Source organism: Oncorhynchus masou, chromosome 5, assembly GCF_036934945.1.
Source record: "Oncorhynchus masou masou isolate Uvic2021 chromosome 5, UVic_Omas_1.1, whole genome shotgun sequence".
Taxonomy (NCBI): domain Eukaryota; kingdom Metazoa; phylum Chordata; class Actinopteri; order Salmoniformes; family Salmonidae; genus Oncorhynchus; species Oncorhynchus masou.
The window spans coordinates 51,248,301-51,274,334 of record NC_088216.1 but is presented as its reverse complement, the minus strand read 5'-3'; the positions used below and the strand labels follow the sequence as shown (position 1 = coordinate 51,274,334).

At 45.8% G+C, this 26,034-nt stretch overlaps 1 protein-coding gene across 5 annotated transcripts in view; it reads right to left on the bottom strand.

Annotated features, from left to right (window-relative positions):
- Positions 1-24,284, bottom strand: part of LOC135539795 (protein hinderin-like) — a 45,056-nt gene extending 20,772 nt beyond the window's left edge. The window contains exons 1-13 of one of the 5 annotated variants that reach the window (XM_064965918.1): positions 24,080-24,284; positions 19,314-19,684; positions 18,963-19,124; positions 18,729-18,828; positions 17,167-18,636; positions 16,294-16,551; positions 14,032-14,120; positions 13,783-13,898; positions 12,825-12,898; positions 6,805-7,481; positions 3,976-4,062; positions 3,733-3,842; positions 3,485-3,605 (exon numbers count right to left, since the gene is read on the bottom strand). In XM_064965918.1, the coding sequence (XP_064821990.1) occupies positions 3,485-3,605; positions 3,733-3,842; positions 3,976-4,062; positions 6,805-7,481; positions 12,825-12,898; positions 13,783-13,898; positions 14,032-14,120; positions 16,294-16,551; positions 17,167-17,241 (1,607 nt within the window). In that variant the 5' untranslated portion in view covers positions 17,242-18,636; positions 18,729-18,828; positions 18,963-19,124; positions 19,314-19,684; positions 24,080-24,284. Of the gene's footprint in view, positions 1-3,484; positions 3,606-3,732; positions 3,843-3,975; positions 4,063-6,804; positions 7,482-8,319; positions 8,460-12,824; positions 12,899-13,782; positions 13,899-14,031; positions 14,121-16,293; positions 16,552-16,660; positions 18,637-18,728; positions 18,829-18,962; positions 19,125-19,313; positions 19,685-24,079 lie in introns of those variants that run through there. The other 4 variants (XM_064965920.1, XM_064965917.1, XM_064965919.1 and 1 more) reach the window with 4 other exon arrangements.
- Between the last annotated feature and the right edge of the window lie 1,750 nt (positions 24,285-26,034).

Sequence of the window (26,034 nt, the reverse complement as noted above, 5' to 3'; positions counted from 1 at the left end):
CTCATCCCCCTCTCTCTCTCATCCCCCCTCTCTCTCAATCCCCCCCCTCTCTCAATCCCCCCCCTCCCTCTCAATCCCCCCTCCCTCTCCCTCCTCTCTCCCTCTCCTCTCAATCCCCCCTCTCTCTCTCTCTATCCCCCTCTCTCAATTCCCCCCTCTCCCTCTCAACCCCCCCTCCCTCTCAATCCCCCCTCCCTCTCAATCCCCCCCTCTCTCTCTCTATCCCCCCTCTCTCTCTATCCCCCCTCTCTCTCTATCCCCCCCTCTCTCTCTCTATCCCCCTCTCTCTCTCTATCCCCCCTCTCCCTCTCTATCCCCCCTCTCCCTCTCATCCCCCCTCTCCCTCTCAAACCCCCCTCTCTATCCCCCCTCTCTATCCCCCCTCTCTCAACCCCCCTCTCCCTCTCTCTCAACCCCCCTCTCCCTCTCCCCCCCCTATCCCCCCTCCCCCTCTCAACCCCCCTCTCCCTCTCAACCCCCCTCTCCCTCAACCCCCCTCTCCCTATCCCCCCCTCTCCCTCTCATCCCCCCTCTCTCCCTCTCATCCCCCCCCCCTCCCTCTCAAACCCCCTCCCTCTCAAACCCCCCTCTCCCTCTCAAACCCCCCTCTATCCCCCTCTCCCTATCCCCCCCTCTCAACCCCCCTCTCCCTCTCTCAACCCCCCTCTCCCTCCCCCCTCCCTATCCCCCCTCTCCTCTCAACCCCCCTCCCTCTCCCTCTCTCAACCCCCCTCTCCCTCTCTCAACCCCCCTCTCCCTCCCCCTCCCTATCCCCCCCCCCCTCCCTCTATCCCTCCCTCTCCCCCCCTCTCTCTATCCCCCCCTCTCTCTATCCCCCCTATCTATCCCCCCCTCTCCCTCTCATCCCCCCCCTCTCCCTCTCAATCCCCCCTCTCCCTCTCAATCCCCCTCTCCCTCTCTCTATCCCCCTCTCTCTCTCAATCCCCCCCCTCTCTCTCATCCCCCCCTCTCTCTCTCTCATCCCCCCCTCTCTCTCATCCCCCCTCTCTCTCTCTCTCAATCCCCCCTCTCTCTCAATCCCCCCTCCCTCTCAATCCCCCCTCCCTCCTCTCTCCCTCTCAACCCCCCTCCCTCTCAACCCCCCTCCCTCTCAACCCCCCTCTCTCTCAATCCCCCCCCCCCCTCTCAATCCCCCTCTCTCCCTCCTCTCTCCCTCTCAACCCCCCTCCCTCTCAACCCCCCTCCCTCTCAACCCCCCCTCTCTCTCAATCCCCCCCTCTCAATCCCCCCCCTCTCTCTCAATCCCCCCCTCTCTCTCAATCCCCCCTCTCTCTCTCAATCCCCCCCCCCCCTCTCTCAATCCCCCCCTCTCTCTCTCTCCCCCCCTCTCTCTCATCCCCCCCCTCTCTCAATCCCCCCTCTCTCTCAATCCCCCCCTCCCTCTCTCTCAATCCCCCCCCTCCCTCCTCTCTCCCCAATCCCCCCCTCTCTCTCTCTATCCCCCCCTCTCTCCCTCTCAATTCCCCCTCCTCTCTCTCAACCCCCCTCCCTCTCTCAACCCCCCTCCCTCTCAACCCCCCCCCTCCCTCTCAATCCCCCCTCCCCTCTCAATCCCCCTCTCTCTCTCATCCCCCCCCCTCCCCCTCTCAATCCCCCCCTCCCTCTCAACCCCCCTCTCCCTCCCCCTCTATCCCCCCTCTCCCTCTCCATCCCCCCCTCTCCCTCTCCATCCCCCCTCTCCCTCTCCATCCCCCCTCTCCCTCTCCAACCCCCCTCTCCCACCCCCCCCCTCCCCTCTCCCACCCCCCCCCCCCCTCTCCCACCCCCCTCTCCCTCTCTCAACCCCCCTCTCTCAACCCCCCTCTCCCTCTCTCAACCCCCTCTCTCCCTCTCTCAACCCCCCCCTCTCCCTCTCTCAACCCCCCTCTCCCTCTCTCAACCCCCCTCTCCCTCTCTCTCAACCCCCCTCTCCCTCTCTCAACCCCCCTCTCCCTCTCTCTCAACCCCCCTCTCCCTCTCTAACCCCCCTCTCCAACCCCCCTCTCCCTCTTCAACCCCCTCTCCCTCTTCAACCCCCCTCTCCCTCTTCTTCAACCCCCCTCTCCCTCTTCAACCCCCTCTCTCCTCTTCAACCCCCCTCCCTCTCTCAACCCCCCTCCCTCTCTCAACCCCCCTCAATCCCTCTCTCTATCCCCCCTCTCTCTATCCCCCTCTCTCTATCCCCCTCTCTCTCATCCCCCTCTCTCTCATCCCCCCTCTCCCTCTATCCCCCCTCTCTCTCAACACCCTCTCAACCCCCCTCCCCTCTCATCCCCCTCTCAACCCCCCTCTCTCTATCCCCCCCCTCTCTCCCCCCTCTCCCCCCCCCCCCCCTCTCTCTCTCTATCCCCCCCTCCCTCTCTCCCCCCCCCTCTCATCCCCCCGCCTTCTCTCTATCCCCCTCTCTCCCGCTCTCCCCCCCCTCTCCCTCTCTCCCCCCCCTCTCTCTCTCCCCCCCTCTCTCTATCCCCCCCCTCTCTCTCTCATCCCCCCTCTCTCTCTATCCCCCTCTCTCATCCCCCGCCTTCTCTCTATCCCCCCTCTCTCTCGCTCTATCCCCCCTCTCTCTCTCTATCTCCCCCTCTCTCTATCCCCCCTCTCTCTATCCCCCCCTCTCTCTCGCTCTCCTCTCAGAGACAGAGACTGTGCATCCCCACAGAAGTCTGTTCAATTACACCTGCTGCTGGGTCCCTGCTAGGACAACTAATGGAACGCAGCTTGACTCCTGTCAGCCTTGCCGCTAGCCCGGGAGAAAGCTTCATTTAGCCCATCAAACGCCAAGCCAAGTCCCAGTGCCGACCAGGCCCACCTCAGCCGCATGCTCCCCATTCCCTTCTTTCCTCCCTCTATTTTTTTTCCACACCCGTTCGACGACATGTTGCATTGCACTTCCACCCTGCCTGACTTGTTCATGAAAATTGTATTTTTCTAATCTAAATGTTTCTAGATATGGTAGAAAACACACCACAAGCATTTCGCCACACCCACAAAATGTTATTTGATGAAAATACAGCACAGCTTTTAACAACGCTTTGTTTATTCAGTGCTCAATGCTTAATTAAGACTTAGCCATATGAAATAAATCGATACAGATAACGGGGATCATTAATAAAATACAAATATCCACACACTGATGAATGCTCCCATTGTTTTTTGTGCATCGTTTCAACCCTGCAGGAGCACTCAGTGGACAGGGATCTATTCTCTATTTTTGGTTTACTTTGTGTACCCAGCACCTGCAACTTCCTGGACATGCGTACACTACGTTGGACAATAGCGTATTCATGACATCACAGCCCAAAGAAAATTGACAACACACTTTATTTTGACCTTGAAAAAGTGCTGATAATGATGACCTAGGCTAAGCTATCCTTGGATCAAGGCTAAGATGCGGTGTTGCGGTGCAGTACAGTCAATTGGGAAACAGCAAAGGTGTAAGGGATACAACAAGGTTGTGATTGGGACACCAAATTCTGTGGCTTACCTAGCGTGGGGGGTCCTAGGTAGGGTGGGGGACATCACCGGTGCTGGGGTGGCTTTGAGAATGCTCTGGGGCAACACAGGAGAGGTGGCTATATCCCTCCTGGACTTGTTATGACAGGACTCTGCATATGGAGGACAAAACAAAAAAAAATGGACGTCAGAACCCTAATGAAGGAGACTATGAAGCAGGGATGGCTAACTGGCAGCCAATGGATACAGAGCTGTCACACACAAATGCACACAACCTACCAGGGGAGTGTATGGAGTTTTGCAGGGGGATGTGTGCAGTATAATCTTTGTGTGGAGGTACTTCTTGCTCCTCTGCCAAGTCCTCTGCATCGTCACACCCTCTCATCTCACTGCAGAGACACAGTCAAGCTTTGTAAGTTAAAGGTTGGATTACTAGATACAAAAATGCCAGTTACTCAGAGAGCGAGAGATGGAGAGGAAAGAGTGTGTGAGCGATTGAGTGAGGTGGTTCCAAGGCTTTACCTGAGTAGTGCACGGCTGTTGGGTAAAGGATCGGTCCCATTTCTGGACATTGAGTGGCTGAGTTTGTCTAAAGTGGCTTGCTGGAACCTGTAAGACACAACATTAAGCACAGGCCCCAAATATTGTTCACATCGTGTTTGACCAGGCTTCAATACTGCACCGTTTGACTTGTGGCAGTGAAACGTTTTCACCTGATCACATTCGTTTTCGGTTCACAAGTCGCTTTTTTAAAATTTTAAATATCATTATGATTTATTAAAATAATGTGCAATTGACCAAAAACAAACCAACTTTCTAAAAAGAGGCAAGTACAGCACGGGAATGCCCCCGTCTGTCTCGACATCCTGGGGAGGTTTTGGAAATCTTCTGGCCTAGTCGATCACCACCATCAAAAATATTTTAATAACGCTAGGCAACATAATTGATTTAAAAACGGAAGGATTCTCGAAGCTGTTTGTTATGTTGATTAATCATCATACGCGCGCTACACGCATATTTATAAATCCTATAGATAATCTGTTGGAGAGAGAGAACGCAACTGTCAAATATCGTTCTCGGTGGAGCGAAAACTGACAGCGGTAGGGGTAGGAAAGCAGTAAGACATGTTCCAAGTTATGATATCTACCAGTAAATACTAAGGTAAGAATGGGTATGCAAACCAGGTATTTAAAAAGTTAATTCTTAGTGGAATATTTGCAATGCGCAAATCAATCATCATGGAATAGCTTACCTTTAGGGTCTATGGTCCTTGAAAAGTCTGACGTTATGCTAGCCGATTTCCAAGTTCTACTCCCCCAAAATAAATGATCTGTGATTTCATTTCTGATCAGTTTTTATGAGATGTAAGACCATTATTTTGTTTCCTGATGCTTCTGTTGCAGGATAACCATGTTATTATTGGCAAAACAACTTCCAATGTTTGGCTTCAACTTGGTTCTCCATTCAAAGCGTTCCATTACAAAGGGAACCTGATTTTTGGTCGCTTTCTCCTTTTAAAATATGATATAATAACATCTCAGTAACTCTTCAACATCTCGAATGGCAAGACTGACTATTTACCAAGTGCACAGACTCCATTAGTGTGTTTGTGTCGGGAGCATGTCTATTTGGCCAAAACATTCTTGAAGTGTGTGTGGGGGGGGGGGGTTTCTATAGATATTACAACAATTAAATATACATTGTAGGTCCTTAATAATTACAATTAAATGCTTGAAAAAGTCCTTGAATTTGACTTGCAATTGTCTGTATGAACACGGTATAGGCTTCTTGCTCAGCCCGCAAATGAAAGATAAAAATCACCTGCTATTGAAATTATGCATGCATCATTCGATCCCTGTCAGATCTTGTGCAAGTATGCATTTTTTCCCCCAATCCGGCCAGTACCTTGGAGTTGGCACTGGCCCGGTGTGCCACTGGCAAATTTACCTGAAAGTCGATCCCTGCTGTGTGCAGTATGTGCAGGTCCTATATCAATGATCTACAGTGCATTCGGAAAAGTATTCAGACCCCTTGGCTTTTTCCACATTTTGTTCAATTACAGCCTTATTCAACAATGGATTAAATAGTTGTCCCCCCTCACCAATCTACACACAATACCCCATAATGACAAAGCAAAAACAGGTGGACATTTTTGCAAATTTATAAAAATAAAAGTGAAATATTCCATTTACATAAGCATCAATGGAAACAGGATGCACCCAAGCTCAATTTTGAGTCTGAATACTTATGGGTCTGAATACTTATGTAAATAAGGTATCTTTTCATTTGCAAACATTTCTAAAAACCTGTTTTTAGTTATAATTTATCAAAATGTGAAAATGTCAAGGGGTCTGAATGCACTGTATATACACACAAACACACTCTGGGTGACTAATAGGTAGCGCTAATGTTACTGTCCCCACTAGAACAAAAGAATACATGTAATTTTGTCCTGGAAATATTTTATTGAAATACTGTAGAATCTATCATTACACGTGCGACTTGTGCTGGGGACAATAAAAGACCATTCTGAAATGTGCAGTTTGGTCACAACACAAGTTGAGGGAACGTGTAGTTGGCATGGTGACTGCAGGAATGTCCACCAGAGCTGTTCCAAGATAATATAAAATGTTAATTTCTCTACCAATGTCATTTTCGAAAATTTGGCAGTAGGTCAAACCGGCCTCACAACCACAAATCATCTGCATGGCGTTGTGTGGGTCGAGCAGTTTGTAGATGCCGTTGTGAACACAGTGCCCCATGGTGGTGGTGAGGTTATTGTATGGGCAAGCATAAGCTACGGACAACCAACACCATTGCATTTTATCGATGACAATTTGAATGCACAGACATGCCGTGACGAGATCCTGAGGCCCATCGTAGTGCCATTCATCCACCACCATCACCTCATGTTTCAGCATGATAATGCATGGCCCCATACACAATTCCTGGAAGCTGAAAATGTCCCAGTTCTTCCATGGCCTGCATTCCCAGACATGTCACACATTGAGCATTGTTTGGGATGCTCTGGATCGACGCATACAACAGCGTGCTCCAGTTCCCACTAATATCCAACAATTTCGCACAGCTATTAAAGAGGAGTGGGACAACATTCCACAATCAACAGCCTGATCAACTGTATGCGAAGGAGACGTGTCGCACTGCATGGGGCAAATGGTGGTCACACCAGATACTGACTGGTTTTCTGATCCACAACCCTACTTATTTTTTTTTTCATTTTTTTTTTTGGGGGGGGGGGCATCTGAGATTGTTGCAGACACATATCTTTGAAATTGTTGCATGTTGAATTAATATTTTTGTTCAGTATGAAAATGTAATTCAATTTAATACCTGCTGTAGTCTAGGCGTGTGTGTCGGAGATGCTGGTTCTGTCTGATCAGACGCTCCTCCTGCTGGGCCAGCCGTGCCTGCAGCCGCTCTCTCTCCACCTCCAGCTGCAGCTTCTGCAGGAACAGCTGGTGCCTCCTCTCCTCCCAGTCTTCCGGGCCCAGGAGGGGTGCTGTGAGGGCCCCCTCTGCCTCTAATCCCTCCCCCGATGGATCTTCTCCGGGTAGTAACCCTCCAGGTCCAAGTAGACCTCTGCTGTCTTTGAGTAGTTCACCAGGGCCGTTGTGGAGCAGCGGGCTGGTGTTGCCCAGTAGAGGGGCTTCTGTGGCCCCCCTATGGGGGAACCTCCCTTTGACCAGACTTTCCTGTCTGCTGCGTTGGGACGCTAGACGAAGCTCGCTATGGGCCCCTCCTCGGGAGCCCAGTGGTTTCATTGGTCCCTGGGATTGGTCGCTGGAGGAATAGGGAGGGGGGGTGTCTGAGTGAAGGTCGTCCGAGAGAGAGGCAGGACTCAGGCATGGGACTCTTCCTCCCGCTCCTCTTCCTCCACTATTTAGCTCTCTTCCTCCTCTGTTTGTCCCCGTTTCTCCAAGAGTGGGCAGGTCTAGGTAGGAGCCATCCAAGGCTGTGGCCCTCTCTCCCCTGTTAAGCTTGGTGGAGGCTCCCTCGCTGCTGGGGGCCTGTGGAGACAAGAGAGCCACCCAGTCAAATATACCTTTCTGTTGGTATCTATTGTCAATATATTATTCAATGTTACCATTTAAACTTATGCACCTGGATTTCAGCCGGTATTAACTGCTACAGTATGTAGGCATCAATAAAATCTGTCATGTATTCGTCTCCAATCTCTACAAGTGTTTAAGAGTAAGGGGTCACTCCTTCCTTTACCCGTTTTAACTTTTCTGTGAGAGAGCAATGGTTGAGCCAAGATATACTCGACAACGCAGAAGTAAGAGGTATGGAATATTTCACTTCAATTTGGTTTGGGCAAGGAAAAAAAAAAAGTGCTGAGCACAGGGAAACCAAGGTCTCTGAAGCGAAAAAGATAAACCCTTAGAGTAGAGAACAGAAAAGTGCCCACCTTCAGCAAGACAAGAGAGCGACTGACTAATCCAGTGTGCGGTCACAGAGCACGCAAACACGCATTACTCAGCCCCACCGTAGGCCACGGAGGATGACGAAGTTGTCTAAATGATTACCTTGAGAAATGGTTTGTGCTACTGTACGCGGTCATAGTAGACTTTTCCTTAGCTGTCGTGACATTTGATGTGCTGTCTAGATCTTAGGACAGGTCCTTTGAAAAGAAAATGTGAGTGTGTATGTGCATCTCTCCCAGTTGGGGGTATTGCGTGATGGTGAATAGCACTGTTGTTTGGAGATGGCTCACTAGGGAAGGTGACGGGCACACACAAATATGCTCTTTCACACACATTCACACTTTCGCCATCTCTCAGATGTGTATCTGTATCACAATCTTGCATTACGCATGTTGCAGGCATTCACACACACAGTGTGTACCTTGCTTTGGGTGTTATAGTGGGAGCTGCGGATGTGGCTGAGCTGGGCTATGGACTGATTGAGTTTCTCCTGCTGCTGAGAGAGGTACTGCTGGTAGAGCCCAAGCAGCTCCTGACACTCCCGATACTGCTGCTGTAGGCCTGGGCCACAGGGGGCTGGGGTTAAGGGTCATATTAGTCTCCATTTTTCTTCCTTTCTTGTAATACGTTTTTATTTACATTTTGCAGACATGTCACATAACATAAGCCCAAAAGAACATCCCACCCACCACCCCATCATTAAGCCAGCAAAGTGAAAGACAACAGTGTTTCAACTCAAGATGTTGAAAAAGAAAAACTGAAAAGAAAAGAGCATGATAAAAATGTTGGGAGGGTAGAGCTTTCCAGATTTCTCCATCTGGGTCGGGCCAGGCTGAATGCCAGACAAGAGAGCTCATCTGGAGCAAAACCACTGCTGAGCATGAGGGGCCTGCTAATGACAGCACCGCTCGTACACACAACCGGGCTCTGAGTGAGGTAGATACATACTTCCATTGCAACCCCTACCTTATTAACAAAGCATCAGATCACATACACAGTGCATTGGAAAGCATTCAGATGCCTTGACTTTTCAAATACGTTACAACCTTATTCCACAATTGATTAAATTGTTTTCTTCCCTCAATCTACACACAATACTCTATAATGACAAAGCAAAAACCAGGTCGAGAAATTTTTGCTGGTCCATTCAAGCACATTCAGAGACTTGTGCCGAAGCCACTCGTGCCTTGTCTTGGCTGTGTGCAGAGGGTCGTTGTCCTGCTGGAAGGTGAAACTTCACCCCAGTCTGAGGTCCAGAGAGCTCTGGAGCAAGTTTTCATCAAGGATCTCTTTTTACATTGCTCAGTTCATCTATCCTGACTAGTGTCACAGTCCGTGCTACGGAAAAACATCCCCACTGCATGATGCTGCCAACACCATGCTTCACCGTAGGGATGGTGCAAGGTTTCCTCCAGACTTGGCATTCAGGCCAAAGAGTTCAATCTTGGTCTCATCAGACAAGAGAATCTTGTTTCTCATGGTCAGAGTCCTTTAGGTGCCTTTTGGCAAATGCCAAGCGGGCTGTCAAGTGAATTTTACTGAAGAGTGGCTTCCTTCTGGCCACTCTACCATAAAGGCCTGATTGGTGGAGTGCTGTAGAGATTGTTGTCCTTCTGGAATTCTCTCACATCCCCACAGACAAACTCTGGAGCTCTATCAGAGTGACCATTGGGTTCTTGGTCACCTCCCTGACCAAGGCCCTTCTTCCCCGATTGCTTAGTTTGGCCAGGTGCCAGCTCTAGGAATAGTCTTCGTGGTACCAAACTTCTTCCATTTAAGAATGATGGATGCCACTGTGTTCTTGGGGACCTTCAATGCTGCAGACATTTTTTGGTACCCTTCCCCAGATCTGTGCCGACACAATCGTGTCTTGGAGCTCTACGGACAATTCCTTTTACCTCATGGCTGGGTTTTTGCACTGTCAACCTTATATAGACAGGTGTTTGCCTTTCCAAATGCATTTCCAAATAATTTCCAATCAATTTAATTTGCCGAAGGTGGACTCCAATGAAGTTGTAGAAACATCAAGGATGATCCATGGAAACAGGATGCACCGGAGCTCAATATCAAATATCTTAGCAAAGGGTCTGAATACTTAAGTTAATAAAAGGTATTTCTATTCTGTTATAAATGTGCAAACATTTCAGAAAACCTTTTTTTGCTTTGTCATTATGGGGTAGTGTGTAGATTGATGAGGATAAAAAAAAATTAAAATAAAATCTATTTTAGAATAAGGCTGTAACGTAACAAAATGTGGGAAAAGTCAAGGGGTCTGAATACTTTCCGAATGCACTGGTAGACCCACAGAGAATTTGCATTGCACCAACAATAACACATTACCACCTCTAGTCACACCTCAAGATGGGTACACACAGTCCCAAACACACTCCTACCAACCAATACCCATAAACCTCCCTGCTGCAGGCCATATCCTTTTATGGATGGGCAATAGCCCCAGGCTGATGACTTTCTCAACACATCACCTTTTAAAAGTCCTCGATTTGGGAGCAAATTAAAAGTTTTCAAAGTGAAGCCATAATGAAGCTGAAGATACGCTAGGAGAAAACACTTTGGTGTTGGATGAGTTCAACCAAGCCTGGGAAATGAACCGGAGCCTGGGAAGAGAAAGGCTTCTTTCATAAACACTAGAAACTCTACGGACTGCAAGGCGCTACAGTGGGTAGTGCGTACGGCCCAGTATATCACTCGGGTCAAGCTTCCAGCCATCCAGGACCTCTATACCAGGTGGTGTCAAAGGCCCTAAAAATTGCCATAGACACCAGCCACCATAGTCAGATTGTTCGCTCAGGCATGGCTAACGGGTACCCCCACACATTGACTCTGTATCGATGTTGCTCTTATTTTTACTTTAGTTTATTTAGTAAATATTTTTCTTGACTCTTATTTTTCATAAAACTGCATTGTTGGTTAAGGGCTTGTAAGTAAGCATTTCAGATCTACACCTGTTGTATTAGGCGCATGTGACTAAAATAATTTGATGACGGAATTCAGTCATGACAAAATTTGACAGAATCGACCAAACACTTCAGGGGCAATTTCCATGTCAATGGATTATGGGGATAGGTTAGAAAATAAATAAAAAATACCATATTGGTTTCCTTAAACATGCAAGCAGTCTATGGAAAAAGTATGATAGTAATCAATGTTTAAGTTTAGTTTCCCTCGCACTGTTTCCAAATGTTTGAGCACTTGTGGCACAAATCCCATTCAAGTCATGAGACCGATAGATTTTCATCATGTCCAAATCATTCGAAAGTTTACCCGTGAAGCTCAAGTCACGTATAGACGATTTGAACATGAAGCGCGAAAAATACTAATATCGGTCCCATGACTTGAATGGGATTCGTGCCATAAATACTAAAACATTAGCATTTGCAAACTAAACCAAAGCATGGATTGCTGTCATACCTTGTCCATAGACTGCTAAAAAAACTAAAGCGTCATTTGGGTGAACTATCCCTTTAATGTTGGTAGTATAATATCCTCTGGGTTATCATCAGATTCCTTTTATTCAAAAGGAGCCTAATGCATACGACCATGTCAAAGTAACCCACACAAATCTGGTATTGCAAGCATCATGCTCCAACCAAAAGTCATCACAACCACCTAACCTGGCTAGAGCGTGGGAGCGTAAACACACTTACATTAAAAAGGTTGATGGGTCAAAGCAGCCCTGACGCTCAACGCCTGGTAAGCTAGGGGCAACTGAAGTGCAATTGATAAGGATCTCTTCACACACCGAAAACAGTAAAACCACTTCTCTGAGTCTTGGCCATGAGCCAATCAAAGCTTCAATTCCTATGCTCCTTAAACCAAAAATATACAAAATCAAGAGTTTGCAATCGAGGCTTCAGACAATGCCTGTCAAAATGATTCACTCACCCTGTCAGGCCGCGCACAAATGAAATAATGAAATCCACCTTAAGGTGAAACAAATTTGCGCAGGAAAGGAATATTTTAAAACCTGCCTTATGAGCTCTGTGCCAAATCGACTGGGTGTGTGAATGAGTGTGTATGCAGTCTCTCTCTTTCAGTGTGTGTGTGTGTGTGTGTAGGGCCTGGTGATGAAGAATTGATGGAAGGGGACAGTTAGCATAACTTTATGTTCCTGGCGAGGACAAATCGGTTTACAAGCAACCAACCAAATAAACAGCTGCATCAAACCCTATAGCTCAAAGTTGACTGTCTTTTAATGGTATTAAAGGTCTAACATAAATAAAATAAAAACAAAGTAAACTCAAAGTTTAGACCTTTATCCATTGCCTAAGGGAGGAGGTTAGTGTCACTTAATATTTCAACCACAACAGTGGTATAAAAGTCGCTGACTAACTTCCAAGGTTGAAAGAAAATGTGATATGTGGAGCACAGACTCAGAAATGACATTTATCTTTTAACCTCCCCAAAACAACATGCCAAGGGGAAACAACCAAACACAACCTTATTCAAATCGTAGATTTCATTCAGCCCTTGAGCTTCAAAATCATCCTGACAGACAACATTTCAACAAGAATTGCTTTTCTCTCATCTCAGGTCTTTAGACAGAGAGATATACATCCTCCCCTTGATAACCTGGCTCTTGGTAGATAAGACTGAAGGTGAGGCAGAGGGTGTAATGGAATTAGACTTTACAAGTCTCCCTTTAGCCCGTTTGCCTTTGGTGTCTCCTTAACCTTAAAAAGATCAGTCCAGAACCCTACGTCTCAGAAGTCTCTTTACGACTGTGTGTGCGCTTTAAAAGACTGGTTATCCCATCGAGGTGCTTTAAAATCAGAGTTTTTCCAGCTCAAATTCCGTTTTAATGGAGTTTGGAAGTTTAGTATAAATGCCAGGTCTCGCAGCCTAAGTGCCTTTAATTGAGTTGTGCTTTCCTAATTTCCCAGCTCCGCTGCCAATTGTGCAATTTACCAGCCAACGATTACTCTTCATATTTCGCTGTGTTTCCCCCACTAAATTGACGGCTCTCCCCACGTCGGTTTGACCTGAGCGGAATCGTTAAGGAGGACAACAGGAGGGGTGGGATGCAAAAGGGGAGGAAACAGAGTAATTCTGGGATGCTGCTGGATTTACAGGAATGTTGCCAGGTCATGCCAAGAGACAGTTAGCTTGTTTAGAATTAACTGGTAGCGTTGCATCTGAAAGCCTTTGACAGGTCAGGAAAAAGGTAAGATATGACAAAATTCAGTGCATGATTATCAAAACATGAGACAAGAGCAAATGCCACAGTCCCACAAGGTAAAACGTCATAGACGGTAATGGTTTCAAAAAACGTAATCCACAGTGATCTCAGACAGAGTGCAAATGTCATATTAAATGTCAAGATGTGGCCAAGAAGCAAAATCGTGAAAAAGCAGGGAGGAATGAAGGAACGTGTGAATGTTATAACGCTCATGGAGTATCTGGCAGACACTGAGGTTGGCAGTGGTGATATCAAGCCCTATGCAATGCTGCCCCCTGCTGCCAGAATACAGGAAGAGCATTAAATTATTCAGTGGCATAGTAGGGCTGCAGTGTCTGAGGTTACTCTTTTTTTTAACCTTTATTTAAGCCTAGGTACAGTGACTTGTTCATGGGCAGAACGACAGATTTTTACCTTGTCACCCCGGGGATTCGATCTTGCAACCTTTCGGTTACTAGTCCAACTGTCTAACCACTAGCCTACCTGCTGACCACTCATGGCTGTCTTATAAATCATTGACTGATACAAGTCCAGGAAAGCAAGAAAACATCAGCAGGCACGGCAGGCCTCAAGGACGGGGGTTGAGGATACTTCAGACAGCCAATGACACCACAGGGCTGACAATGTCATTAAGAGACGCCCTTGATGTGTGTCCGTGTCCGTGTGCATCCATGGGGAAAAGGATACTCTCTCTCTCCTGTACAATGAGCTGGTTCTGCTGCTCAAGCTGTAGGATTTTGCGCTCAAAGGTCTCCTGTTCGTCCCTCAGCCTCTGTACCGACGACTCCTTCTCTTCACTCACTCTAGGTAAGAAGAGATGGAGGGTCAGGGATTATAGCAGACTGTGTACATTAACTTAATTCTTGAGAAAATCCACACACCTAAAAATCCCAAAACCCTGCCAAATACAGACACTTATGTTGGATGAGCAGTTACCTGGCCAGCTCCTGGATGAGGTTGGCGATGCGCCGCTTATCCTGGGGACAGAGGTCCTTCAGAGAGGTCCTGTTCGTAGCCTGGGTCGCCTGAACAAAATACAAAATATGCAGAAGTATGTGGACACCCATTCAAATTAGTGGATTCAGCTATTTCAGTCCCACTCGTTGCTGACAGGTGTATAAAATTGATCAGACAGCCATGCAATCTCCATAGACGAACATTGGCAGTAGAATGGCACATATGGAAGAGCTGTGACTTTCAACGAGGCACCGTCATTGGATTCCACCTTTCCAACAAGTCAGTTTGTCCCATTTCTGCCCTGCTAGAGCAGCCCCGGTCAACTGTAAGTGCTGTTATTGTGAAGTGGAAACATCTAGGAGCAACAACGGCTCAGCAGCGAAGTGGTAGACCTCACAAGCTCATAGAAAGGGACCGCCAAGATTTCTGAGTCTCCTGTCTGTCCTTGGTTGCAACACTCACTACCAAGTTCCAAACTGCCTCTGGAAGCAACATCAGCAAAAGAACTGTTCGTCGGCAGCCACACACAAGCCTTAAAATCACCATGCGCGATGCGAAGCATCGGCTGGAGTGGTGTAAAGCTCGCCGCCATTGGACTCTGGAGCAGTGGAAATGCATTCTCTGAAGTGATGGCTAATGCTTCACCATCTGGCAGTCCGACAGACAAATCTTGGTTTGGATGATGCCAGGAGAATGCTACCTTCCCGAATGCATAGTGCCAACTGTAAAGTTTGGTGGAGGAGGAATAATGGTCTTGGGCTGTTTTTCATGGCTCAGGCTAGGCCCCTTAGTTCCAGAGAAGGAAAATCTTAACGCTACAGCATACAATAACATTCTAGTCTAGTGTTCCCAACCATGGTCCTCAATTATTCCCAACAGTACAGATGTTTTATTGTAAACTTGGACAAGCACACCTGATTCAATTGGTCAAATAATCATCAAACCCTCAATGAGTTGAATGAGGTGTGTTTGTCAAGCGCTATAACGAAACTGTACTGTTAGGGGTACACAAGGACCAGCATTGGGAAAGACTGTTTTAGACAATTCTGTGCTTTTGGGGAAGGCCCTTTCCTGTTTCAGCAGGACAATGCCCCTGTGCACAAAGCGAGGTCCATATGTAACAGTATAACTTTAGACCGTCCCGTCGCTCATACCCGGGCGACCCTCTGCACACATCAACAACTGACACCCACGAAGCATCGTTACCCATCGCTCCACAAAAGCCACGGCCCTTGCAGAGCAAGGGGAACCACTACTTCAAGGTCTCAGAGCAAGTGACGTCACCGATTGAAACGCTATTTAGCGCGCACCGCTAACTAAGCTAGCCATTTCACATCCGTTACACATACAGAAATGGTTTGACGAGATCAATGTGGAAGAACTTTACTGGCCTGCACAGAGCCCTGACCTCAACCCCACCAAACACCTTTAGGATGAATTGGAATGCGTTCTGTGAGCCAGGCCTAATCGCCCAACCTCAGTGCCTGACCTTACTAATGTGCTTTTGTGGCTGAATGGAAGCAAATCCCTGCAGCAAAGTTCAACATCTAGTGGAAAGCTTTCCCAGAAGAGTGGAAGCTGTTACAGCAGCAAAGGGGGGACCAACCCCATTTGACAAGCAGGTGTCCACATACTTTTGACCATGTAGTGTAGGATATTTAATTTATCACAAAATAGAAAGCCTTAAATCAGAACAAGCATTGCACAACAGTACAGTATATTGACATTCTGTGTGTTACTAGCCTGTTGTATGTCAGCCTATTTCACAAATTAGTTAGCACTGATGAATCAGGATTGTGATCAGCATCAGAAAAACATTGCAAATCTGAGAAAAGAGGGTGGGCTTGGGAGTAGGCATAAGTACATTTCAATTATGTATAAATGGCTGGAGTCAATCAGAAATAGCTGTGTAGTACCCAGGCTTTGTGTTTGCATGTGCCCCTGTCCGACTGGAGAGGTTATTTAAGCAATATACCACAGCTATGGTCTGTTCTTACGCACAACGCAACGCGGAGTGCCTGGACACAGACCTTAGCCGTGGTATACCGGCCATATATCACAAATTCCTGAGGTGCCTTATTTATATTATAAACTGTTTACCAATTTAATTAGAACAGTAAAAATATGTGTTTTGATATACCACAGCTGTCAGCCAATCAGCATTCATGGCTCGAACCACCCAGTTTATAATAACTAATAACTAGTTGGTGTTGATGGAGTGGCCCTTCTTGGCAGACCTACCTGTGGAGTGGTGAGGAGATGCTGCTGGGTGGCTGGGTTGGGGGGTGGGACTGTAGGTGCAGGGGTGGCCTGGAGCTGCCCTCGAACCATCGAGGACAGAGAAAGACGCTGGCCTTGCTTCTTATTGCCCCGGCTCAGAGGAGCCTCTCTTCGGATCTCACTGCTATAATTGGCCCTCATCTTCACCTTTCTCTCACTGCTGCTGGTGCCTGATACTGACTTAAAAGGCTGTCCGCAAGTGTCCCTCTCTGCTGACTCCTGAGAGAGCGAGAGACATGGTGATAAATAAAGTAGCGTTGGCAGTCAGCAATAGGAAAAGGTCAGAACATCTCACATATGGCTTTGAGAAGTCTAATAATGTCCTCACCCGGAATTAACACCACAGGTTGGTCTTCATCTGATGCTGTGTGAATTTAATTATGCAAATATATTTGGTCTCTAACAAGACCCTCACTTCAATAAAAAGCACCATGTTGAAGTTGGCTAAGGCAAGCTACTGAAGTGGGTTCATCAAGTTCCTGGCATGTGTTGATAACTTTATAGCCAGCTAGCTGGCAAGGCTTGCTTTGAACATGGTACGTTAAAGGATAGCTAACTTCCCATGAGAATCCGGCTAACGTTAACTAGATACAAAAATGTAAGTTAGCTTGCTAACATGGTATTTAACATTCCCGGCCATAGCAAACAAACTAGCTAGCTATGATAGTTTTCCAGCCAGGTGAGGAACCCCTAGATAGCTAGTTAACGTTAGCTAGAAAAGCTCCACAACTAGTAAGCAAGCTAATTACATATAGTTAGCGATGTGCATGCATAACAGCTAGCTAACGTTAGCTTCATACCAACTCCAGACTTGTTAATAAAAACGTATCCTACCGTCATCGAAAGCATACTGACAATTTCGACTTCAAAACGTTTCCTATACGGGGGGCTGTCTTTTATGGACACCATGTAAAAGGATACTGTCAATTAGTCCCCCAAAATCTTGAGTTGTTATTTCCTTCCTTTGCTGCCGCCATATTGAATCAACCGCCACTCCCAGGATGCCAAGTTGCGTAGAAACTGGCTCTTGTTCGGATGAAAGACACACTTGTTGGGGGGTGGGAGGAAAGTGGACTGATGCTGCGTTCAGAACAACTCGGTAATCGAAAAGCTCTTACTTCTGACTCAAGTGCGTTCCAAACAACTGGGTTTTTTGGGGGAAAAAACTGCTCCGACTGGGAAAAATCTATTTCAACGGTTATCCAACTCGGTATTCCAACTATTTCTAGAGCTCCGACTTTCCGACCTGAAGATCGCTGACGTTTTAAACGCAGCATTAACATCAACAGTACCACACCCTTGTGATTGCGTGTCAAAGGCGCTACGTGACTGTAAACAGACATCTGTAGATGACACTAGATGCTCATATCTGCGTCCTAACTATCCGAGTCGTTTTCCCAAAGGTGAGGCGCGAAGGCAGGCGACAAGTTTAAGTAAAACAAAAAGCACATAGAAATTCATGCTTGTCTCTCACCTTTAGTAAAGAGGTGAAGTTTATTTTTTAGTAATACACATTGTCGTTATCTATAAAGTTATGTACATCAAATCCATCATTGGGAGCGGTTGGTTAAATCAAAACGGGATAAGTTTTAACTATTGAATTGTGTGTGAGTATCAATAGTCATTTGGTATTAAATGTAGTGAAATATATAACAAATTATAAGCCAATGTATTTGATAGGAATTTTCTATATTACTTCAGTGTAATCGAAATCTACGAAATAGAGCCCAGAACATCTCACATATGCCTTTGAGAAGTCTGATTTAATAGTTGATCGAGCAAAACCGTCTTTCAGGCATTGTGCTCCATTTTTTGTTTTGTCATTAGCCAAGGAAAGTCCAAGCATTTCCGTACATTATGGGACATTCCCAATTGGAAAATGTCTGTGCTCTCCTAGACTCCTCCGTTCTCTCCTCCATGACCTGGAAACTGATGATCGAGGATTCAATATTCAATATTTTAGGAATTTTCTATATTCTCTGACTGCCTAGCTTTTATTTAGGTGATTGTTAGTTCTCAAAGATTGTATTTTCAAATAATACATAATTCAAATAATCCCAATAATTTCAATTGCAGAAACATCCCTGATATATATATTGAAACTACATGCAGTGATTGTCCCTTCTGCGATAAAGCTAAAACAAAGACTAATACACTAATGCCAAAGTTTCTGCACCTTGTAACACTACATAAATAAATCTCAATAAAGCAAGATGTCAAGACAACCAAGTATTGTACTTATGGCATCCTCAGCACGTCAACCAGATCCTGGAGCAAGTTCACATTTTTCTTGTCCTCTTCAGTCTGTAGGTTGTAAAATAATATACTGTAGGCATTATATCATGTGTAGCTTTATAAATAGACTATTATTATAATTACTAAGAAAAAATCTTAACCTGGTATGTGAGCTCCTTGACTCTTCCCTCATATTTGCAGACCCCTGTGATAGCATCCATGTCTCTGTTCAGCTTCAACTTCACCTTCCAGCTCACGGACCTGAAATAGAAGACTTTTGTGTTTTGTTCTCAGATGGGATGGTAATACTAAATTATAACTAAAGTGTTGCCTTTTTCAATTATGGAGTCGACTTTCTTTCAAATTAATAAACTATACATAGTTAAGGAGTTTACTCTGGCCTCCAGTTTCTGGAGTTGCTTCTTTCCGCCCTTCATGGTCAGATTCTCTGCCTCATCCAGACGGTGCTGCAGGTCCTTCACTGTGACCTCCAGGTTCTTCTTCATCCTCTCCAGGTGAGAGTTGGTGTCCTGCTCCTTCTTCTTCAGGCTGGATTACTGCTAAATGAAAGTATTGTCCTTAATGTGCACATAATTATAGCACTGGCTATGTTTGGCTCCAAACGGAGATGGCATTGTTACACAAACATGTTGGGGAAACTTGATTGTGCTGACAAATAATGAGACATTAATGGCCAAGGCGGCTATCCTAGTCTACTTATAGTTATGTAATGTATGTAGACTCACATCAGTAATAGCCTTCTTGGCCTTCTCCTCTGCATTTCTTGCTTCCTGGACAGTGTCTTCCATTTCACCTTGGACCTTTGTAAGGTCAACCTCCAGCTTCTTCTTAGTGTTGATGAGGCTAATGTTCTAAACAAGTTATGATAAAAGTAATACATGGGAAGCACATCTTTAATTGGGCATTTTGTAGACTTTACCTGGGAGTGCAGCAGTCCCACACGCTCACTGGCATCAACCAGCTCCTGCTCGACCACTTTGCGGCCTCGCTCTGTCTGCTCCAGTGCAGCTTCCTGGCGGTTGGCATGGCTCAACTGAATCTCCATCTCATTGAAGTCCAAGTTCTAGCCCACGAACTTGGACTTGGTTATGCAGCCCTAAAGAAAATAAGCAAAATCCTAGGATTCCTGCCTTGCTTCTCAGCTCATATCAGAGACATGACAGGAGAATGACCGGTAAATAAAAATGGAGAGTAGCCCATTATTGTCAGGTGACTTGCTGTGTAAAATAATATTTATTTCCTTGCTCCACTTTAGTTGCAGAGATTCAGAGGGCTACAGTCAATGGAGAGTGCTGCGAAGATAATTAGAAGAGCATACGCAGATATAGACCCAGACAGAGCAGAGTTGCTGAAGGAGGATGAGGATGTCATCATAGACATCCATGTATCCTTTGATGGCACTTGGCACAAGGGAGGATTCACTTCCAACTACGGGATAGATGTGTGCATTGGTGCTGGTACCAGCGAGCCATAGAAAATGGTGAAGATCCACCCTGTCACAAAAACCTTGGAGGCCATACATTTTTTAATAGAGAGGCTGCACAGAAAATGGTACCTGTATATGCCAAATTATAATGTCCTCAAAAGAATGTAGCACGGAGGAACCCCGAATGCAAATGAATGTCTTAACCCTGTAATATGGTCGCGATGCCCCAAAAGCCACATTGACGGAGCAGCCAGTATGGCAGTAGCCACGTTCAATGAGGGAGCCACTGCTATAACGAATGTGATGAACAAATTGTGGCTTGACAGAACTTTGGTGACACTGGAGCAATCAGAGAGGAGTTGTGAGAGCTGAAGCTGTTTCAATGGAGTGTGCCAAGCGTATGCGCATGTCCCATGACACAGTCAAGAAAGTAAAGCGTCAACAGCAGCAACTCAAAGGGGCCTTACATATGGGGCATAGCTGATTAATGTTCTGCACGTTTCAACAGCCTTACATATGGGGCAGGCATAGCTGATTAATGTTCTGCACGTTTCAACAGCCATACATATGGGGCAGGCATAGCTGATTAATGTTCTGCACGTTTCAACAGCCTTACATATGGGGCAGGCATAGCTGATTAATGTTCTGCACGTTTCAACAGCCTTACATATGGGGCAGGCATAGCTGATTAATGTTCTGCACGTTTCAACAGCCATACAAAATCCTTGTATGTAACAAATTGAGCAAAGTGATATGCGAATTTGCCCAAAACTGCATATTTGCCTAACAGACCAGTATTCAAAGCATATGCTCTATTGTTTGAAACAAATGTGTTAAACGTGCTAATGTATTTGTAAAATGTATAATTAATGTTTATTTGTCAGTTTAGAAGTGATATATGAATAGAAGTTTAATTAATGTGACATAAATGGTCATATTTATGGAAAGTACATTTTAATTGCATTAGCCTATCTTTATCGGCCATTTTCTCAAAATGACATGTTCCCAGGGCGCCAATTCATTTTTCTCAGCCTTCAAAGGATGTTCATTCCTATTATTCCACACACAGGTTCTTAGGTCTTATAGTCAGATTTTTACAGAAGGTTTTTTTTATAACTTGTGTCGTTTTGATTTGAAGTGTCATTTTATGTGTAAATATATGCAAATATGCATCCGTCATACATGTGAAGTGTTTTTTAAATAATTCCATGACATGACAATATTTTGATGAACTGATCTGTAAAAGTCTGTCCATTGAGTGTCGTAACGCAATAAAACAAAAAAAAACATTCTGCCTTGAAGCAATGTGTTAAAACAGATTCTTGTAATATGCAAAGTAGCGCATATTTAAGGGTGGTTTGCCTCATTGCATATATATTTTTTTTGTTATAAATAAAAGTTGGAATACATTAATATCTTGTATTTATCTATACTTTCCACTGGTAAAGTTTCAGTCTGATGAGAGTAAAGAACAAAATCCCTATTAGCCTGTGGTGCCTGGCCTTAAACTCACGTAGCTCATCTATGCTGCATAACGCTCTTTGAGGTTATACAGCACAGTGGGCTCATTGAGGTGGGTAATCATGGCCATGTCCTCATTTATATCATGCATTGGAGGATTCATGGGGTGTATATCATGCTCCTTTACAGTGATGGTCTGTGACAGAAAGAAAGTGAACATTTATTATGTTACTATCATGTATACAGTTTATTAGGTATTCTTTCTATAGTATGATCACAGAGTCAGTGCTTCATTTTTACAACATTAATGTTTGCTAGTTATTAAAACACATGAGGTGGCCATATTTACTTGCCCACAAAGAGTTTTGACAGTGGCTTTGACACCCTCTTTACCCTGGTGAACTCTTTTGAGGTGCATTTCTATGGGCTCAACCACAAAGAAAGCTCTTTTGGCATCAAAGAGAGCAGCCTGGGCCAAAACTCTTTCCCTTTCTGGCTTCCAGAGGCAAATGGTCGTTGGTCCAAATACCACAATCTCTGTGTCAGTGCTCATGATGACACCTTACGCTGGGATGGGGAAATAAATGTAAATCAACCTTATTATTATGTGGTACATTCTATTTTGTATCATCACAAATATAAAATTGAACAAAGCTTGATTCATTATTGTTAGTAACAGATTCTGTTATGCCATCTTCATAGTCAGTGTAGTACTATTAGTGCTACTACATGCAACCAAAGTCTTAAAGATTACATCCTTGTCAGTTTAACTTTACTGCAAGGCCATTCAAACACCACCGAACTTGGCATTTCATATGCTATGCGTTTGTTACCAGCAAGGAAAACAGTGTGTGTGTGTAGATATAACCTTTTCATAAATGAACAGGCAAAATAGATGCTTGAGACCAGGTCAGACGTCTGACCAGAGGGGCAGCAGCAGCATCCATCATCATCATAATCATTATCACCATCATCATCATCATTATTACGACAATCATCACCATCATCATAATCATTATCATGATAAGCATCATCACCATAATCATCATCACTATCATAATCATCGTCACCCTCATCATTGACAATCATTATCATCACCATCATCATGACGATCATCATAATCATCTTCATCATAATCGTCATCACCATCATAATCGTCATCATCACCCTCATCATCAGCATAATCAAAAGCAACATTTAAGTACAGAAACATGCTAGACTGAAATCATCACCCACAGCAAAATTGTTGAGTGCTAATTAGGTGGGTCGTTTCACCAATCTGGTGCTTTGTGAGATGTGTAACTTGGTCATAAAAAAACTTTGGATTTCACAAACTTTTAACATTCTGTCATAAAGAGCACATGTTCATCTTCGTAAAAAAACAAGTTTTCCCATCTCAAGATGCTAAATAAAATTTTAAAAAAATCAACTTAAGTAGTACTCTAAAGTATTTTTACGTAAGTACTTTACACCACTGCCTGTTGCACACAACAAGCAGAAGGGGATTTATCGCCGATTTAAGATAAAATTGTCAACCCTGTTACGATCAACCCTGTCACTTTATTCAGCACTTAATAGGCACTTACTATAGTATGTTTTTATTGTAGTCATACCTTGTGGGATTGGTAATAATCTGAGAAAGATTTAGGCACTCCCATTGCTTTAGGACTTGGTCAGGTGGTTTAAGCATGTCCCAGTTTGGGTCACCAAGCAGGACAAATTCAGATTTAGCATAAGGGGCCAGGAGAGAGCTCAGGGCAGGTAGGGTACAGGCCGGTGCTGATGGAGGACGATACACGCAGCAACAGTCAACAAAGAGCTATTTGAAAGTTTATTTCTTAAAAAACAGGCAAATCAAATTGTTTGGGGACAGACTTGACCAACATATCTGGATTGGAGCTGTGAGCCCACACTTTCAATTGATCCAATTTAGGCAATAAGCTTCTAGTGTTAACGTGCAGAAAATCCAGGCTTTTACGAGAGCGAAATCAGTGAAGCAGATATCAGAGCACAAGTCAGAATTGGGGCTAGCAACAGTAGATGGGCCAGGGTGTACATGCACATTTCCAGATATTATCAGCAGTAACACAATCAGGGCACAGCAGAGGACAGGGAGAGCTCTGCAGTGTTGATCTATGACATTTGAATGTGCATTAGATGGTAAAAAGATCCTATTGTACAGCAATTTCATCAGATAACATGAATACAAAGTCGGCGAGAGGTGGTGGGAATATGATGGGAGGCCAAGAGTCCTTGTAACCAAAAGAGAGTCAGAGTCCCGAGTGTGGGAACAAACATAGTCTGTCCCACGGTTGGATCAACAAGCAAGTTCATAGTCAACAAAGCATGCAGGAGTCATGAGGCAAATAGCATAAAGAACAAGAAAAAAATATAGCGACTTGGGGCTTGCCATTGTAAGTTCAGAGTCACGCACCAACAATGATTGTTTGCTGGAGGCAAGTGAAAGTTCGGGAGAGAGGTGGGAGTGTGGTGGGGGTACCTGTACCAGACAGAGAAAGACAGGCCAGAGCAGACGGTGAACAGATCGCCAGGTGGAATCAAAGCAGCAGTGCAGCTGGAAATGGGAGTAGGTGTCACACCCACCTGGGAGAAGCTTTTTTCTTGAGGTAGATTCCTTGTAGAAAATGTCAGGGGATTGTCTCTGAAAAGCTGACGCTGGTCCAGGAGAACTCGGACAAAAACTTCAAAAAGATATATTCCAGATCGAATAAACTGGTCAAACTAAGTATAGAATCAATCTTCAGGATGTTATTGTCGTATATATCCAATAACGTTCCAACCGGATCATACGTTTTCATCTGCAGCCAAATGGAACGACGGTGACAACAGACAAATGCGCCACAGGGAAATTGCATTCTGCTAAGACAGTGACTATTTCCCCTCCCATTCGGTCAAAGTTCACACCAGAGGCTCCATTCCACGTTCTACTGAATGAGGACATCTAGTGGAAGGCGTAGGAAGGCGCTAACATATCCATATCTTATTTGGAAGGGAAGGGGCGATGACGTCAAATTTGACCCACATTCAATTTCACTTCCTGTTTGGAAGATTGCCTGCCCTATGAGTTCTGTTATACTCACATACATAATTCAAACAGTTTTAGAAACTTCAGAGTGTTTTCTATCCAATAATAATAATATGCATATATTAGCAATCTAGGACAGAGTAGGATGCAGTTCACTATGGGCACGCAATTCATCCAAAGTGAAAATACAGCCCCCTATCCCCAACAAGTTTTAAATAAAAGGTTAAAAATAAAAATTGTATTTTTAAACATAGGCATTTATCCTGTTTCTTACGGTTTTCTTGCGGTGAAAGAGAGGCGGACCAAAATGCAGCATGGACGTGAACCCCACTCCAACAAAGTCTTAGTCCCCTTGCATCGCGTCCTTAGATTGGCAACGCTCGCCGCCGACCTTGGCCTAATAACCCTCACCAAGGACCCCACTGGACTGAGGGGCAGCTCGGGACTGAGGGGCAGCTCGGGACTGAGGGGTAGCTCGGGACTGAGGGGTAGCTCGGGACTGAGGGGTAGCTCGGGACTGAGGGGTAGCTCGGGGACTGAGAGGAAGCTCGGGACTGAGAGGAAGCTCGGGACTGAGAGGAAGCTCAGGCAGGTAGTTGGCTCTGGCAGATTCTGGCTGGCTGGTGGTTCTGGCAGATCCTGGCTGACTGGCGGATCCTGGCTGACTGGCGGATCTGGAAGATCCTGGCTGACTGGCGGATTCTGGCTGACTGGCGGATCTGGCAGATCCTGGCTGACTGGCGGATCCTGGCTGACTGGCGGATCCTGGCTGACTGGCAGCTCCTGGCTGACTGGCAGCTCTGGCTGACTGGCAGCTCTGGCTGCTCCATGCAGACTGGCAGCTCTGGCTGCTCCATGCAGACTGGCAGCTCTGGCTGCTCCATGCAGATGGGCAGCTCTGGCTGCTCCATGCAGACTGGCAGCTCTGGCTGCTCCATGCGCACTGGAGCTCTTGAGCACCGAGTCTGCCCAACCTTACCTGGCTCGATGCCCACTCTAGCCCGGCCGAAACGAGGAGCTGGTATGTACCGCACCGGGCCATGCACCCGCACTGGAGACACCATGCGCTCCACAGCATAACACGGTGCCTGCCCGGTCTCTCTAGCCCCCCGGTAAGCACAGGAAGTTTGCGCAGGTCTCCTACTTGGTGTAGCCATACTTCCTGTGAGCCACCCCCCACCCCCCCCCAGACATGGCCGTGCTGCCTCCTCATACCAGCGCTTCTCTGCTTTCCCCGCCTCCAGTTCTTCTTTGGGGCGGCGATATTCTCCAGGCTATGCCCAGGGTCCTTTTCCGTCCAATATCTCCTCCCATGTCCAGAAATCCGGATTTCGCTGCTCCTGCTCCTGCTGCCGCTGCCTGTCACCACGCCGCTTGGTCCTGTTGTGGTGGGTGATTCTGTTAAGGTTTTCTTGCGGCGAAGGAGAGACGGACCAAAATGCAGCGTGGTAATTTTGATACATGTTTAATGAACGAATAAACACGAACAATACAAAACAAGAAACGTAATGCG